Below are 15,998 nucleotides of genomic sequence, written 5' to 3'. Positions count from 1 at the left end.
ATAGGTTTAAAGTGAGAGGGGCAAGATTTAAAGGAGATGCACGAATCAAGTTTTTTAACACAGACGGTGGTGGGTGGCTGGAACTTGCTGCCAAGGGAGGTAATGGAAGCAGATATGGTCGCGACTTTTAAGGGGCGTCTGGACAAACACATGAATAGGATGGGAGTAGATGGATACGGTCCCTGGAAGGGTAGGGGGTTTTAGTTCAGTCAGGCAGCATGGTCGGTGCAGGCTTGGAGGGCCGAAAGGCCTGTTCCTGTGCTGTAATTTCTTTGTTCTTTGTTCTTTGAGGGGCGGGGGGTGGAACTGGCTACTGTGCAGGGGGAATGGAGCAACTTCGAGGCAGCAGGAAGAGACTGGATGCTGATGGTGGGAGAGAAACTGGCTAACTGGTGGAGTGGGGTGGGGGAAAAAAGAACAAAGAGATTTACAGCACAGGAACAGGCTCTTCGGCCCTCCAAGCCTGCACTGACCATGCTGCCTGACTGAACTAAAACCCCTACCCTTCTGTGGACCATATCCCTCTATTCCCATCCTATTCATGTATTTGTCCAGACGCCTCTTAAAATTCACTATCGTATCTGTTTCCATTACCTCCCTGGCAGCGAGTTTCAGGCACCCACCACCCTCAGTGTAAAAAACTTGCCTCATACATCTCTTTTAAACCTTGGCCCTCGCACCTTAAACTTATGCCCCTGAGTAATTGACTCTTCCACCCTGGGCAAAAGCTTCTGACTATCCACTCTGTCCATGCCCCTCATAATCTTATAGACTTCTTATCAGGTCGCCCCTCAACCTCCATCGTTCCAGTGAGAACAAACCACGTTTCTCCAACCTCTCCCTCATAGCTAATGCCCTCCATTCCAGGCAACAGCCTGGTAAATCTTTTCTGTACCGTCTCCAAAGCCATTTCCTTCTGGTAGTGTGGCGACCAGAATTGAATACTATATTCCAAGTGCAGCCTAACTAAGGTTCTATAAAGCTGCAACATGACTTGCCAATTTTTAAACTCAGTGCCCCGGCCGATGAAGGCAAGCATGCCGTATGCCTTCTTGACTACCTTATCTACCTGCGTTATCACTTTCAGTGACCTGTGTACCTGTACACCCAGATCCCTCTGCCTATCAATACTCTTAAGGGTTCTGCCATTTACTGTATATTTCCTATCTTTATTAGACCATCCAAAATGCATTACCTCACATTGCGTTTGACAAAGTCCCTCATGGTAGGCTAGTGAAAAAGGTTGGATCTCATGGGATAAAGGGGGAGGTGGCTAGATGGGTGGAGAACTGGCTTGGTCATAGAAGACAGAGGGTGGTAGTGGAAGGGTCTTTCTCCGGCTGGAGGCCTGTGACTAGCGGTGTTCCGCAGGGCTCTGTATTGGGACCTCTGCTGTTTGTGATTTATATAAATGATCTGGAAGAAGGAGTAACTGGGGTGATCAGTAAGTTTGCGGACGACACAAAACTGGCAGGACTTGCAGATAGTGAGGAACATTGTCAGAGGCTACAGAAGGATATAGATAGGCTGGAAATTTGGGCAAAGAAATGGCAGATGGAGTTCAATCCTGATAAATGTGAAGTGATGCATTTTGGTGGGAATAATGTAGGGAGGAGCTACACGATAAATAGAAGAACCATAAAGGGTGTAGAGACGCAGAGGGACCTGGGTGTGCAAGTCCACAGATCTTTGAAGGTGACGTCACAGGTGGAGAAGGTGGTGAAGAAGGCATATGGCATGCTTGCCTTTATAGGACGGGGCATAGAGTATAAGAGTTGGGGTCTGATGTTGCAGATGTATAGAACGTTGGTTCGGCCGCATTTGGAATACTGCGTCCAGTTCTGGTCGCCACACTACCAGAAGGACGTGGAGGCTTTGGAGAGAGTACAGAGGAGGTTTACCAGGATGTTGCCTGGTATGGAGGGGCTTGGTTATGAGGAGAGATTGGGGAAACTGGGGTTGTTCTCCTTGGAAAGACGGAGGATGAGGGGAGACTTAATAGAGGTGTATAAAATTATGAAAGGCATAGATAGGGTGAACGGTGGGAAGCTTTTCCCCGGGTCGGTGGTGACGTTCATGAGGGGTCATAGGTTCAAGGTGAAGGGGGGGAGGTTTAACACAGATATCAGAAGGACATATTTTACACAGAGGGTCGTGGGGGCCTGGAATGTGTTGCCGGGCAAGGTGGTGGAGGCGGACACACTGGGAACGTTTAAGACTTATCTAGACAGCTATATGAACGGAGTGGGAATGGAGGGATACAAAAGAGTGGTCTAGTTTGGACCAGGGAGCGGCGCGGGCTAATTGTTCTTTGTTTCTCGTTTCAAGGCTTCATTCTATGATCATCTTGCTGGTGCCAGTACAGAGCGAGACTGCGGATAGTTGGGAACCTGTCACGGGGGCAGGGAATTCAGATGGTGTTCGTAAAGCAGAAGTGGAAATGAATAGGGTTGGGAAGCATTTTCTGATCAGGGCCAGTGTGATCTCCTGGACTCGTTTCGATCACCTCAGGGGGTCGGAGAGGAATTTCCCAGATTTTTTTTTCCCCATATTGGTCCTGGGGTTTTCACTCTGGGTTTTCGCCTCTCCCTGGAGATCACATGGTCTGGAATGGGGGGGTGGGGGTGAGTTAATAGGTTGTGATGAACAAAGCATCGTAGCTGTGAGGGCCAGCTCAGTGGATAGGATATTAGGATGTAGATAGGCTGGAAAATTGGGCGGGGATCCTGGATTCAGGATTCAATCCTGGACCGGGGAGCGGCGCGGGCTTAGAGGGCCGAAGGGCCTGTTCCTGTGCTGTATTGTTCTTTGTTCTTTGTTCTTATTTGTCTGGAGTAAACTCTATCTTCCATCTCTCCGCCCAAGTCTCTAACCGATTTATATCCTGCTGTATCCTCTGATGGTCCTCATCACTATCCGCAAATCCACTAACCTTTATGTCATCCGCGAACTTACTAATCAAACCAGTTACATTTTCCTCCAAATCATTTGTATATATTACAAACAGCAAAGGTCCCAGCACTGATCCCTGAGGAATGCCACTTGTCACAGCCCTCCATTCAGAAATGCACCCTTCCACTGCTACCCTCCGTCTTCTATGACCAAGCCAGTTCTGTATCCATCTTGCTAGCTCACCTCTGATCCCGTGCGACTTCACCTTCTGTACCAGTCTGCCATGAGAGACCTTGTCAAAGGTCTTACTGAAGTCCATATGGACAACATCCACTGCCCTACTCTCATCAATCATCTTCATCACTTCCTCGCAAAACTCAATCAAGTTAGAGAGGCATGACCTCCTTCACAAAACCATGTTGCCTCTCGCTAATACGTCCACTTATTTCAAGGGGGAATAAATCCTGTCTCAAAGAATCCTCTCCAATAATTTCCCTGCCACTGATGTAAAGGGGTGGGCGGGGGGAGGGGCGCGGAGGAGACAGGCTGCTGATGTGCATGAGAGTGAGAGAAAGTGTACGTGTGATGTGTGTGTGTTTGCACACATGTGCACGTGTTCCCCTTCCCGGTCTCAGCATTCATGCACACCCACACAATACACTCACACAGGGTGTGCAAACCCCAAGACAGAGAGTGAGCCAGGAAAACACAATTTAACCCACTCACATTCGAATGATCTTTTTTATTACTCATTACTCAAAGCCGGACATTGCTTTATTTTGGCTCTGCAAATTGTTTATTTTTTTGAGACACCAAAACTTTATTGAAATTCAATATTGTGCCAAATCTTATATTTTCAAAATTTACCCATGAGCCCCTTGAATCGGAAAAAAAAATTGAATTGTGGCCCCACACACCAAAAGGTTCGACAAACCTGCTTTAGGTCCACCAAATAAACTGAACATAGCACTTAGAGTGTGTACGACAATTGTGTTTAATGTATTTTGCAAAGCGGCATCTCGGCCTTTTGGCTAAGATGCAAATGAGATCAAGCCTTGGAGGAGGAGGACTTGCACCTACTCCAATCAGCTTGGCTCATGTAGATCAGGCCCAAGACAGAAGTGGAGGCCCTGTCTTGTCAGCTTGGACCGGAAATGTCTCAACTTGTTGAGACTCTGAATTGGACTTGATTTGATTGAATTGGAATTTTAAAAAAATTTTGCAATGTCAAATAGTTAGGCATCTGATAAAGTAACTGACAATAAAGTTAGTGCCATGGACAAGGAAGTGATTGGATGAGGCTTTGGTCCAAGAATGGGTAGAAACTTCATGTGCAATCAATCAATGGTTCTCTGTGCTAACTTGGCATATGCCTAATACTTCCTGATAAAGTATGGTGTCATTGTCCATACCCGTCTAATAGATGTCTTTCTTATGTGTCTTCTTGTCCAATCTATGCCTATATGTGAGTGAAGAAGATGTTGCAGAATATCAGGTTATCAAGATACTGGTATGATGACCTGCCTGATGCGCGATTAAATCACTCATGGCTCTCACTGAAAGTGGAGGGAGTGGCCCATCATACTACAGGGTCACACTCCTCAGGTGGACCATAAAGTCTAGTCCCAGGAGTATCGGAGCGCAAAGGTGCGGTAACACGCGGAGCCTGAAGTTCTCATAAACTGTGCCCCGCACCGTTAGGTTTACCACGCAGCTCCCAAGAACGGTAACAGATCGGGACCTCGACGCCATAGAAATTGTCTATCTGACAGTCTGTACTCGGAGACCGCACCGTTTCACAGTGTCAGGATGAATGAAACTCTCCGTGCTCCCGTTGTCAAACAGACAATGTATCAGGCGTCCGTTTACCTCTATGTCCATCATGGACTTGTCGAGTCTGTGAGGCTTGGCCTGGTCCAGGATGATTGACGCCACCGTTGAATCTTGAGTGCAACTGCAGGCAGCTGAGATGGTCGATGGTGATGACCCCTGCTGGTGTCGACCAAAATGGCTGCGCCCATGGATCGCACGTGGTCGATGGCGTTGAAAGTGGCGGCACTCGCAGGTCGCACGTGTCTTGCGTCGTCGTCCTCAGGAATGGCGGCGCTCATGAATCGCACGTGGTGGAAGACCTCGACGAAGCCGGAGACAAGGAGACAGACCCTGGAGAGTCACACGCCGCACTGCTTGGCTTCGAAGGTGGTTTAGCTCGGCACACTTTAGCATAGTGCCCTTTCTTCCCACACGTGGAGCAAAATACCATTCTGGCCGGACATCGCTGACGAGGATGCTTTGCCAATCCACAGAAATAGCACCGCGGGCCACCCGGGGCTGCCGCCGCCGTCAGATCTGAGATTGAAAGCACGATCGCGCAGTTCCTAGGAGCCGCTGGGTAGAGTTGAGTCGGTGGCTGTACTTGCCACGATGTTCCCACGTGGTCGGTGGGGTAAGTTTCAAGACTTCTGGAGGCCGTTTCCATCGCATCAGCTAATTCCACCGTCTTCGCTAGGTCTAAGTTACCTTGCTCTAGCAGCCGCAGGCGAATATAGGATAAGCCGATTCCCGCCACGAACGCATCTCGGATCAAATCGTTAGTATACTGGGTCGCCGACACTGGCTTGCAATTGCAGGCTCTGGCTAGCTGCTGAAGTTCGCGCAGGTACTGTCCCGTCTTTTCGCCGGGCTGCCGCCGTCGAGTGGCTAGTAGGTGCCGAGCATGAATCTCGTTTGGCGGTTTATTGTACAGTTTCTTAAGTAGTTCGATGGCCCCGTTGTAGTCTTGGGCATCGCGGATTGTTGCATACACAGTGTCGCTTACCCTTGCGTGGAGGACCCGCAATCTATCGGCGTCGTTTTGAATGGCTGTTGAGGCGTCGATATAATCTTCGAAATACTTCAACCAGTGGTTGAAAGTGTTTGACGCTCCAGCTGCACGCGGATCTAAGGTAAGCCGATCGGGTTTTAACATTTGCTCCATGGTTTTTTTTTTCAAGCAAAATTGTTACTAATAAAATTGATGCGCGATTAAATCACTCGGGAGGCTGGATCGTACCCGGGAAATAAAGGCTTTTATTAGTAACAAGAATGGAGCATACTGCTTAACAATAGAATCCCAGACTAAAGGGTCACTAGGCAGTGCAGTGACCTTTATACTCCTACAGGCAGACAGAGCCAACCGGAGTGTACCACAGAACAATACCAACAGGTAGAACACCCCAACCCTAACCCCAACAGTGACAACAGTAACATATGTACAAGTACCCATAGTGCTAACCATCTATGGTTCAGTACCCATAGTGGTAACCATCTATGGTTCACCACACTGCCTACCTTTAGAAATGAGCCCCCTGGAGATGCCTAACTTATTTAATAAGGCTGAAATGGTCCCATATGTTCATGGACATGTTGAATTGAATTGAGCCTTCCTTTTATGGTGGTTTTCCACAATTACTGCATATGGAATAGAACATAGAACATAGAAAAAATACAGCACAAACAGGCCCTTCGGCCCACAAGTTGCGCCGGTCGTGTCCCTACCTACCTAGGCTTATATATAGGCTTACCTATAACCCTCAATCCTATTAAGTCCCATGTACTCATCCAGAAGTCTCTTAAAAGACCCTATCAAGTTTGCCTCCACCACCACTGACGGCAGTCGATTCCACTCACCCACCACCCTCTGAGTGAAAAACTTACCCCTGACATCTCCTCTGTACCTACTCCCCAGCACCTTAAACCTGTGTCCTCTCGTAGCAGCCATTTCAGCCCTGGGAAAAAGCCTCCGAGAATCTTTTGTCATTTCTTCTTGTAGCTGCTGGCATTTGTGTTGGATCAGACCAATTGATGAATTTGCATCCTCCTGCAAGCGTAACATTGTAACTCCCTTTAAACTTTTGTCAAAACATTCTGGATATTTCAATGTTAGGTTGTAAACTAAAGGAATCGGAACAGTTTCTGAGGTTGGTCTGCTGTGTGAGGTCTGACTGATTCTATAAATTGTCACTAGTGTGAGGTCATGGCATGCTGGCACATCTGTAATCGCTGGGCCTTTCGTCTCTCTGATGTCAATCATTTGGGACATTCAGGAGGATTGATTGTTCTTGAAACTGCACATGGAACAAATGAACCATTTGTACGCTGGGACTTTTACAGAAGTAGGTTTTGCCATGTCCTTCCACCTTTATGGATACTTATCTTTTAGAATTTACAGGGATAAGATGTTGGCACTTGCTCCTGCATCAATCTAGGTCAATAACGAGTTGTTGGCAACTTTCTTTGGACAAATCTTGGCAAACACTTTGGATGGTCTGATGGCATATATGTTTTCCATGAGATTGATGCTCATTGTCTTGTTGGGCACATCATCACCACTTTATGGTTTGTCAATCATCTCATGCATGTGTCTTGGTCGGTTTAAGTGTTCTGTAAGTCAACAATTGGGATTGTACTTAGCACCTGTCAGCGTCATCGACCTGTGAGAATCGCTTCCTACTTATATCCATCTATTTTGACATGATGGGCGTGATTTTCAAAAAGAAAACTCAGTGACCAACAGGCAGGAAAATGGGTGGGAGACTTTCCCACCTATTCCTTAGGCATAATTAGTCGGATGAATTTCCGGCACTTTGTGCATCACAGAGTCCGCTGGTGGATTCAGGCTGGTAAGGCGTGGCCTAATCTCGCCCGAGAGGCTGGCATCAACATGCTGAGTGGGCCACTGCACATGCATCGGTCTGTCAGTAGGGAGATTGTGTACTGACCCCCTCCATCATTGGCCTCCCAATCGTTGACTTTCCTATATCTTGCCCAAACCCCCCTCCCCATGATTGCCGGCCCTGACACCCCCCCCCCGTCCCCATGGCCAGCCCAACATCCCCCCACTTCTGTCTTCCCCAAACACCCCCGATTGCCAGCCTCCCTGATGCCCACCCCCAGCCTCCCCCAATCATGCCCCCCCTCAATCCCTAATGTGGAGTGCGCAGCAGTTCCCCTCACCACCACCATTGATCAGCTAACCCCCTCAGGCTCTGCCCCCTTGGCACTGCCCAGTGCCCAGGTCAGCAATGCCAAGGTGCCCAGTGGGCAGTGTCAGGGTGCCAGGCTTCAATGGGGGGGGGGGCCTTAACTGCCTCTGAACCCAACAGCGAGGTCATTGCACCAGGTCCCTGTTGATGGGGACCAGCTTTATTCCTCACTGGTGGGAACCTCTATGTGAGAGAGGGAACATTAGCGAGCCTGGACGATATTGTCCCAGGCTCACTAATGATACTGAAATTGAGATTTAAATATTGTAATCAGCCTCACACTGATTTCCAGCACCTGACTGGATGCCGGTCATAAATCCCCCCCCCCCCCCCCCCACCCCCCATTTTGACATTTCCCAGCCAGTGCGCTACTCGAGTGGTGCAGTGGACCAGGAAAATCGCACTCTCTATGTTTTCGGCTTGTCCAGCAGATCTTTCTAGAATGCTTCCATGGGAGTGAATGTGATCACCAACTCAACAATTCAGTCTGCTAGTTCTGCACCTGAAAAATTGCAATACGTACCCGTTACTCTGTATCTGCTGACAAAATGGTCTGTGGATTCTGCAGGCCATTGTTGAAAAGACAGTGACTCTAACCAAAAAATACAGAAATTTAACCTGATTCCTAACCGGTCTTCCATACCTTGGTAGTCCATACCTTTTTGGAATCCTTTAACTATTCTGCTGTTAAACCTGATGTTCAACTTGTGTAGACCTTCACTCCCAATTTCTAGGCAAATTCTTATTTTCAGATATACCTGAATGAAAAACCATATCTCTGTACGCTGTTTAAACATTTTAGATATAGTTAGTAACTCAGCTGCACCCCATTCAAAATGGGGAATTTTGGGGACATTCTGACACTATCCCTCTGACCTCTCCTTGACTGTAGTATCGGGATGAGTGTTACTATAGCCAATTTTACGTGCTTTTCTGAAGCCCCACCCATTATAGAATCATACAGCACAGATTATAATCACAACCTTCTCTTGCCCATTTTTATGAGGTACTTTTGGGCTTTTTTTTGTTTGATTCCCCCTTGTTCACTATCAATATGAGTCACGCCCTGTTCACTCACCTTTCCTGACTGAGTTAACTCAGTGCTGTCCTCTGGACACACTGTTCGCTCATTGAAATGACAGGATGTACACTGCAATCACACCATGAAGGGGTCATCTGCTTGCCAGTTCTTTATTTGAGCTTTATCTCTACCTTGTGTCTCCAAACCATCTCTGAGCAGTTGCCAGGTTGCATTTTCAACACTCTCCAGTGCTGTGACTTTGCTGCAGTCCAACCAAAACTTGGAGGGTAATCTCTTGCCATTTGGCATGGTCTAAGATTGTTCACCACGTGTTACCTGTACTTAATTTTGCTGTGGAGATGCCGGCGTTAGACTGGGGTAAGCACAGTAAGAAGTCTCACAACACCAGGTTAAAGTCCAACAGGTTTATTTGGTAGCAAATACCATAAGCTTTTGGAGCGCTGCCCCTTCGTCAGATGGAGTGGATATCTGTTCTCCAACAGTGCACAGAGACACAGAAATCAAGTTACAGAATACTAATTAGAATGCAAATCTCTACAGCCAGCCAGGTCTTAAAGGTACAGATAATGTGGGTGGAGGGAACATTAAACACAGGTTAAGTTGGCATTTGAGTGGCGTGAATGTTACTTGCCACTCGTCAGCCCAAGCCTGAATATTGTCCAGATCTTATTGCATTTGAACATGGACTGCTTCAGGATCTGGGGACTCATGAATGGTGCTGAACATTGTGCAATCATTGACGAGCATCCCCACTTCTGACCTTATGATGGAGGGAAGGTCGTTGATGAAGCAGCTGAAGATTGTTGGGCCTAGGACACTACCCTGAGGGACTCCTGCAGAGATGTCCTGGAGCTGGATTGTCACATCTGTCAACAATGATTCTGTCTTGAGTCACACTATCTCATTCACATAAGGGAAGGGGAAGAATTTCTCCCTCAGAGTACAGTCCAACCCCAGAGGTACTGAAAGAAGAGTGTGACTGTCAGACAAGCAGAGTAGGGGGAAACAAGCAAAGGGAGAGAAGGAAGTGCTGTTGACTTCCTTCTGCCAAACAGATTCAAAGGACTTACTTCCTGTGAGAGTAAGAAAGAAGGCCATGGAAAGGGTGCTCAGAATGATGCACAGTAGAGCCAGAGGAGGACTAACAGGAGGATCAAGTTAGATAGTGCCCTCGGCAGTTGTGACTGAGGGTCCAGGAGGGTACATTGTATAGCTGGTGTCAAACTCAGAACAACTAGAATGGAACTTAGAAAAAGAATGAGAAGATTCATAGATGTGGTCTAAGACAAGACTGATGACAGAACAGAGAGGAGGTCGTGCTGAGGGACTATCGGGGACTAAATTACAGGATTTGTAAGTGACAATCTCAGGGTTATTATCCGAGCCATTCACTGTTAGAGCACCCGGCTGATCTGGAAGGTAAATGTGTATTTAAAAGATTGGAGTGGCAAGGAGGGGTTCCATTTCCTGGGATACTGGCGGCAGTACTGATACAGGAAAGGATTGAATTAGGTTTCACCTGAACATTACTCTAGCTGAAAGAATGGATACACCTCTGGATTAAACTTTACATAAGGCAGGGGCAAGTAACACTGAAGGTAAAAGAAACAGGTGAAGACAGCAAAAGTCAGACCAAGTAAAGGAATGTGGTTAACAATCAGAGACATTAGCCATGTAGTGTTTACATAGGAGAGAGCTAATGGACTTTAGTTTACAAAAAGAAAAGTTTCCCTGGGGTTTCTGATTAAACAAATGGAAGGTGGGTTTAGATTAACAGGGTAATTTGATATTGTGATTAATGGGAGGAGTTAGGTATATAACAGAGAAAACACAGTTTCCTGTTGAGTTTCTGGCTAAGGTTTGTTTAAAGACAGAGGTCTGCAAGCTACTCTGAAAATCAAAACCTCTTTGATATCTTCAAGACTGACTACACCCCTTATAGCAAGTATATTTATGGTTGCTAGCTGTATTTAAAGCGGTTTTGAGTCTGTAAGAAGAATGTTGCTTATTTGGAACTGAAACAGTGATAAGTTAGAAAATACTTCTTTTTTTCACTTTTAAATATTGTTAAACAGTTAATAGTTAAGCTGCTTCATTTGTTATAGTTGTAGTTAAACTCAAATATTTTTTTAAAAGTTTGTTTTACAATAAAAGATCTCTAATTTGTCAGTGGAATTACTCTTGGAGCAAAATATCCCATCTGGACATTTATGCCAAAATATAACATCTATTGGGGTCTAGTCTTGTGTCCTAGTGTAATTTGGGATTCTGGTGCAGCCTCCTAACAATGTACATCACTTCCAATTCAAACCAAGAAACTCTGGAAAATGTAAAGAGAGGAATAATGTTCCGGGAGCCACCCTGAGACAAAAATGTTTTCAGACTGACCCCGGTTGACTAGTGAAACATTCCATCATCTCAGGAATTTTGTCTCACATCATCTGCATGACATTTGAGTTTTCAAATAAATCATACATTTCTTGGAAGCGTAATTGCTATACCTTGAGCATTGTGACAGCACAATAATGAAGTACTGATCTGGGGACAGTATTTCAGCCAGCAACTGAGGAAATATATTGCTGTTCCTTCACTGTCACTAGGTCAAAAACCTTGGACTCTCTCCCTAACAGCAGTTTGGGTATACCTACACCACATGGACTGTTTGGTTTGAGAAGGCAGCTCACCATCATCATCTCAAGGTCAATTAAGAATGGACAATAAATTCCTGCCTAGCCACATCCCTAAATGAATAATACAAAACTAAAAAATTAAGACAAGCTGCATGAAATGCAATTGTATTTCCTTACTTTTTTCCAACCTGTGATCATGTGGTCTCTTGGCATGTTTGGCATGCTCTTTATGTCTTCTCATCATTTGTATATTGTCTGTAAAGTAATAATCATTATCAAAATAAAATTAATCTGCTGACGTTTTTGATCATGTTAGCAATTCTTCTGGAAATAAAGAAGATCACCAGTGGTCACAGTTTTGTGATAGCAGCAATCTGTGTTAGCTGTAGCTGAGTGACAGCACTCTTATCTGAATCAGAATGCTGAAGATTCATTTTCAGCCCCTGAGTTACACTGCCCCCTGAAGTGCCTGAGAAGCACTGAATATGGCAAACCTCCCATGTGATGTATTCTAGCCTGCAGGCAAGATCCCCATATCACCTGGATTAAACTTTTGCCCAATGGCTTCAATAATACAGCTTGGGTGGTAAACTGCAAAGCCAGACGTCCACACATCATGGAACCAATCTCATTTCTTTAATATTGCCAAGAAGTGACAGTGACAATTATATTCAAATCATTCCTTTTAAGTGCACAGAAAAGTTGTTGTACATACTTGCATTATGTGAGATGAATATCTGAAGTGACTACAAAGCTGCCATATTCTCATAAGAAACACAATTAGCTCATTAAATGTCTGTTTATGAAGGATTCCTTCCATCCATACCTGCCCTGACCTAATTGTGACTCCAGTCCCACACCAACGGGCTTGGGTCTTAACTACCCTACAAAGGGGTCGAGCAAGTCAAGATTTTCAAGGAATGTTTGTCTGGAGTTCTACATGACAACGTTCCGATGAGACAGGGAGGTTTTGGTAGGTTATGGGAACGGTGGTGCACGAAAGCTGTGCTGAACCTAGTCAAAAGGAAAAGGAAAGCGTACAATAGGTTCAGAGAGCTAGGCGATGATGGGGATCTAGATTAGTATACAGCTTGTAGGAAGGGACTTAAGAAGGAAATTAGGAGAGCCGGAAGGGGTCACGAGAAGGTCTTGGCAGGTAAGATTAAGGAGAACCCTAAGGCGTTCTATAAATATGTGAAGAGTAAAAGGATGAGATGTGAAGGAATAGGACCTATAAAATGTGAAGGTGAGAAAGTCTGTACGGAACCGGAAGAAATAGCAGAGCTGCTTAATGAATACTTTACCTCGGTATTCACGGTGGAAAAAGACCTGGGTGGTTGTACTACAGGATTGCGGCGGACTGAGAAGATTGAGTTTGTCGACATTAAGAAAGAGGATGTGTTGGAAATTTTGAATAGCATCAAGATAGATAACTCGCCGGGACTAGATGGGATGTACCCCAGGTTACTGTGGGAGGCGAGGGAAGAGATTGCAGAGCCTCTGGCGATGATCTTTGCGTCATTGATGGAGACGGGAGAGGTTCCGGAGGATTGGAGGATTGCGGATGTGGTTCCTATATTCAAGAAAGGGAATAGGGATAGCCCAGGAAATTACCGACCGGTGAGTCTAATCTCAGTGGTTGGTAAGTTAATTGACAAGATCCTGAGGGACAGGATTTATGAACATTTAGAGAAGTTTAGTATGCTCAAAAGTAGTCAGCATGGCTTTGTCAAGGGCAAATCGTGCCTTGCGAGCCTGGTGGAGTTCTTTGAAAATGTGACTAAACACGTTGACGAAGGAAAAGCGGTAGATGTGGTTTACATGGACTTCAGCAAGGCGTTCAATAAGGTCCCCCATGCAAGACTTCTCGAGAAAGTGAGAGGGCATGGGATCCAAGGGGCTGTTGCCTTGTGGATCCAGAACTGGCTTGCCTGCAGAAGACAGAGAGTGGTTGTAGATGGGTCTTTTTCTGAATGGAGGTCGGTCACCAGTGGAGTGCCCCAAGGCTCTGTTCTGGGACCCTTGCTGTTTGTCATTTTCATAAATGACCTGGATGAGGAAGTGGAGGGATGGGTTGGTAAGTTTGCCGACGACACGAAGGTTGGTGGTGTTGTGGATAGTTTGGAGGGATGTCAGAAGCTGCAGCGTGACATAGATAGGATGCAAGACTGGGCGGAGAAGTGGCAGGTGGACTTCAACCCGGATAAATGTGTCGTGGTACATTTTGGCAGATCAAATGGGATGAAGGAGTATAATATCAAGGGTAAGACTCTTAGCAGTGTAGAGGATCAGAAGGACCTTGGGGTCCGGGTCCATAGGACTCTTAAATCGGCCTCGCAGCTAGAGGAAATGGTTAAGAAGGCGTATGGTGTGCTGGCCTTTATCAATCGAGGGATTGAGTTTAGGAGTCGGGAGATAATGATGCAGCTTTATAAGACCCTCGTCAGACCCCACTTGGAGCGCTGTGCTCAGTTCTGGTCACCTCATTACAGGAAGGATGTAGAAATTACTGAAAGGGTGCAGAGAAGATTTACAAGGATGTTGCCTGGATTGGGTGGCATGCCTTATGAGGATAGGTTGAGGGAGCTCGGTCTTTTCTCCTTGGAGAGACGAAGGATGAGAGGTGACCTGATAAAGGTGTACAAGATGTTGAGAGGTATAGATCGGGTGGATTCTCGGAGGCTTTTTCCCAGGGCTGAAATGGCTGCTACGAGAGGACACAGGTTTCAGGTGCTGGGGAGTAAGTACAGAGGAGATGTCAGGGGTAAGTTTTTCACTCAGAGGGTGGTGGGTGAGTGGAATCGGCTGCAGTCAATGGTGGTGGAGGCAAACTCGATAGGATCTTTTAAGAGACTTCTGGGTGAGTACATGGGACTTAATAGGATTGAGGGTTATAGGTAAGCCTATATATAGGCCTAGGTAGGTAGGGGCATGACCGGCGCAACTTGTAGGCCGAAGGGCCTGTTTGTGCTGTAGTTTTTCTATGTTCTATGTTCTATGCTTGCCACTGAGCAGGTGCCAGGGAATGTGGGTTTTCAACACCCAGCTTTTGAAGAGGGTTGTTATCCCCCTGGCATTGTAGGGGCAGAAGAGCAGGGAACAAAGGACATTTGAGTGGTTAGCTGTCCAGAAGGAAGTTTCTGGCAAGGAATGGGGGCATGACTGACAGATTTTAGGCAACCAACTGCTCCCACCTGCATTATTTACTGTGCTACCTAATTTAGCATTGCCAGCAAACAGGTATATAGCTCTCTGCTTTAGCTAGTCAACAGGCCAATCTTTTTGAATGCAATGCCAAGCAAATTTCACTGATTTAACTTCACAACTCATCCTTATCCAATGTGAATCTCCTCTGAGAGTTACACAGCATCTATAAGACTATAAGATCATAAGATATAGGAGCAGAATTAGGCCATTCAGCCCATCGAGTCTGCTCCGTCATTCAATCATGGCTGATATGATTCTCATCTTCATTCACTTGCCTTCTCCCCCTAACCCTTGATCTGTTTATTGATCCCTGATCCCTGTACCTATCTATCGAACAATCAGCATGCTGCCCTAAACCTTGGCTATCAAATAATTTATAGACATCCTGAAATATTCCTTCCGTTGTTCTGGAGAGTTCTTCAGAAGCAATTGTCTTCTGCTGGTAACTGGAAATAATTCTTAGGTTATCCCAGAACCATGAAACAAAAATGTCACTGATAGCTGAGTGCTAAAAATGAAAATTGCCCTATAAATCTGTGTCACAAGCCCATCAAAGACTCTCTAATGGATTCTGTCTTACTGTTGGCACTTCAAGATACAAGCTTGCACAATGTGTAATAACTTCAAATCAGTCCTCAGTTATTTTTCACTGTCCACAGAATTATGACTTCAATAAAAGTAAAAATGGATCATTCTCTCCTCCGTTGCAATTTTACAATGAGCTTTTAGAAGTTGCTAAAGTTGCATCAATAAATCACATTCATTGTTCTAACTTTTTGATTGTTTTTCATTTATTTGAGGTTTTCAAACTCTATGGGTGGGATTTTCCACCCCATGCAGCATATTTACAGCAGTTGAGATGATCCACCAGTTGTTGCGTATCTATAGTGTTTTTAATGATTCCTCACCAGCAGCACTGCAGCTGAATAGGGGCACTTTAAGAGAATGCGTGTGTGATGTCATGGGAGATGACATCGTCGACCGTTTGCTTGAGTAACTGGGCAGTGTAACATTGCAGCCTTTAGTGGTAACATCTCCTGAATAAAACTCGTGGTTTTTGTTGAACATCCAAGGCCTCCTAAAATCAATCTTGTGAACACCACACAAAAAATCTGGTGATGAGGAAGCTAGGCAACACTTGCAGCCACCAGAAGAGAAAGAAAATCATTGAAATATTCAAAGAAAATAAGCTCGCCATGTGCT

General features: G+C 45.7%; 1 protein-coding gene across 6 annotated transcripts in view; it reads right to left on the bottom strand.

The window, feature by feature from the left end:
- ky (kyphoscoliosis peptidase) overlaps positions 1-15,998 on the bottom strand; it is a 337,538-nt gene that overhangs the window by 308,582 nt on the left and 12,958 nt on the right. For 5 of the 6 annotated variants that reach the window (XM_078203017.1, XM_078203047.1, XM_078203024.1 and 2 more), the window contains exon 2: positions 11,766-11,843. The exons of the other annotated variant lie outside the window; for it this stretch is intronic. In XM_078203017.1, coding sequence (XP_078059143.1) covers positions 11,766-11,843 — 78 coding nt within the window. The remainder of the gene's footprint in view (positions 1-11,765; positions 11,844-15,998) is intronic. 6 annotated transcript variants of the gene reach the window in all.

Source organism: Mustelus asterias, chromosome 3 (assembly GCF_964213995.1).
Source record: "Mustelus asterias chromosome 3, sMusAst1.hap1.1, whole genome shotgun sequence".
Taxonomy (NCBI): domain Eukaryota; kingdom Metazoa; phylum Chordata; class Chondrichthyes; order Carcharhiniformes; family Triakidae; genus Mustelus; species Mustelus asterias.
The sequence above is the reverse complement of the archived record's forward strand: the minus strand, read 5'-3'. Positions and strand labels throughout refer to the sequence as shown.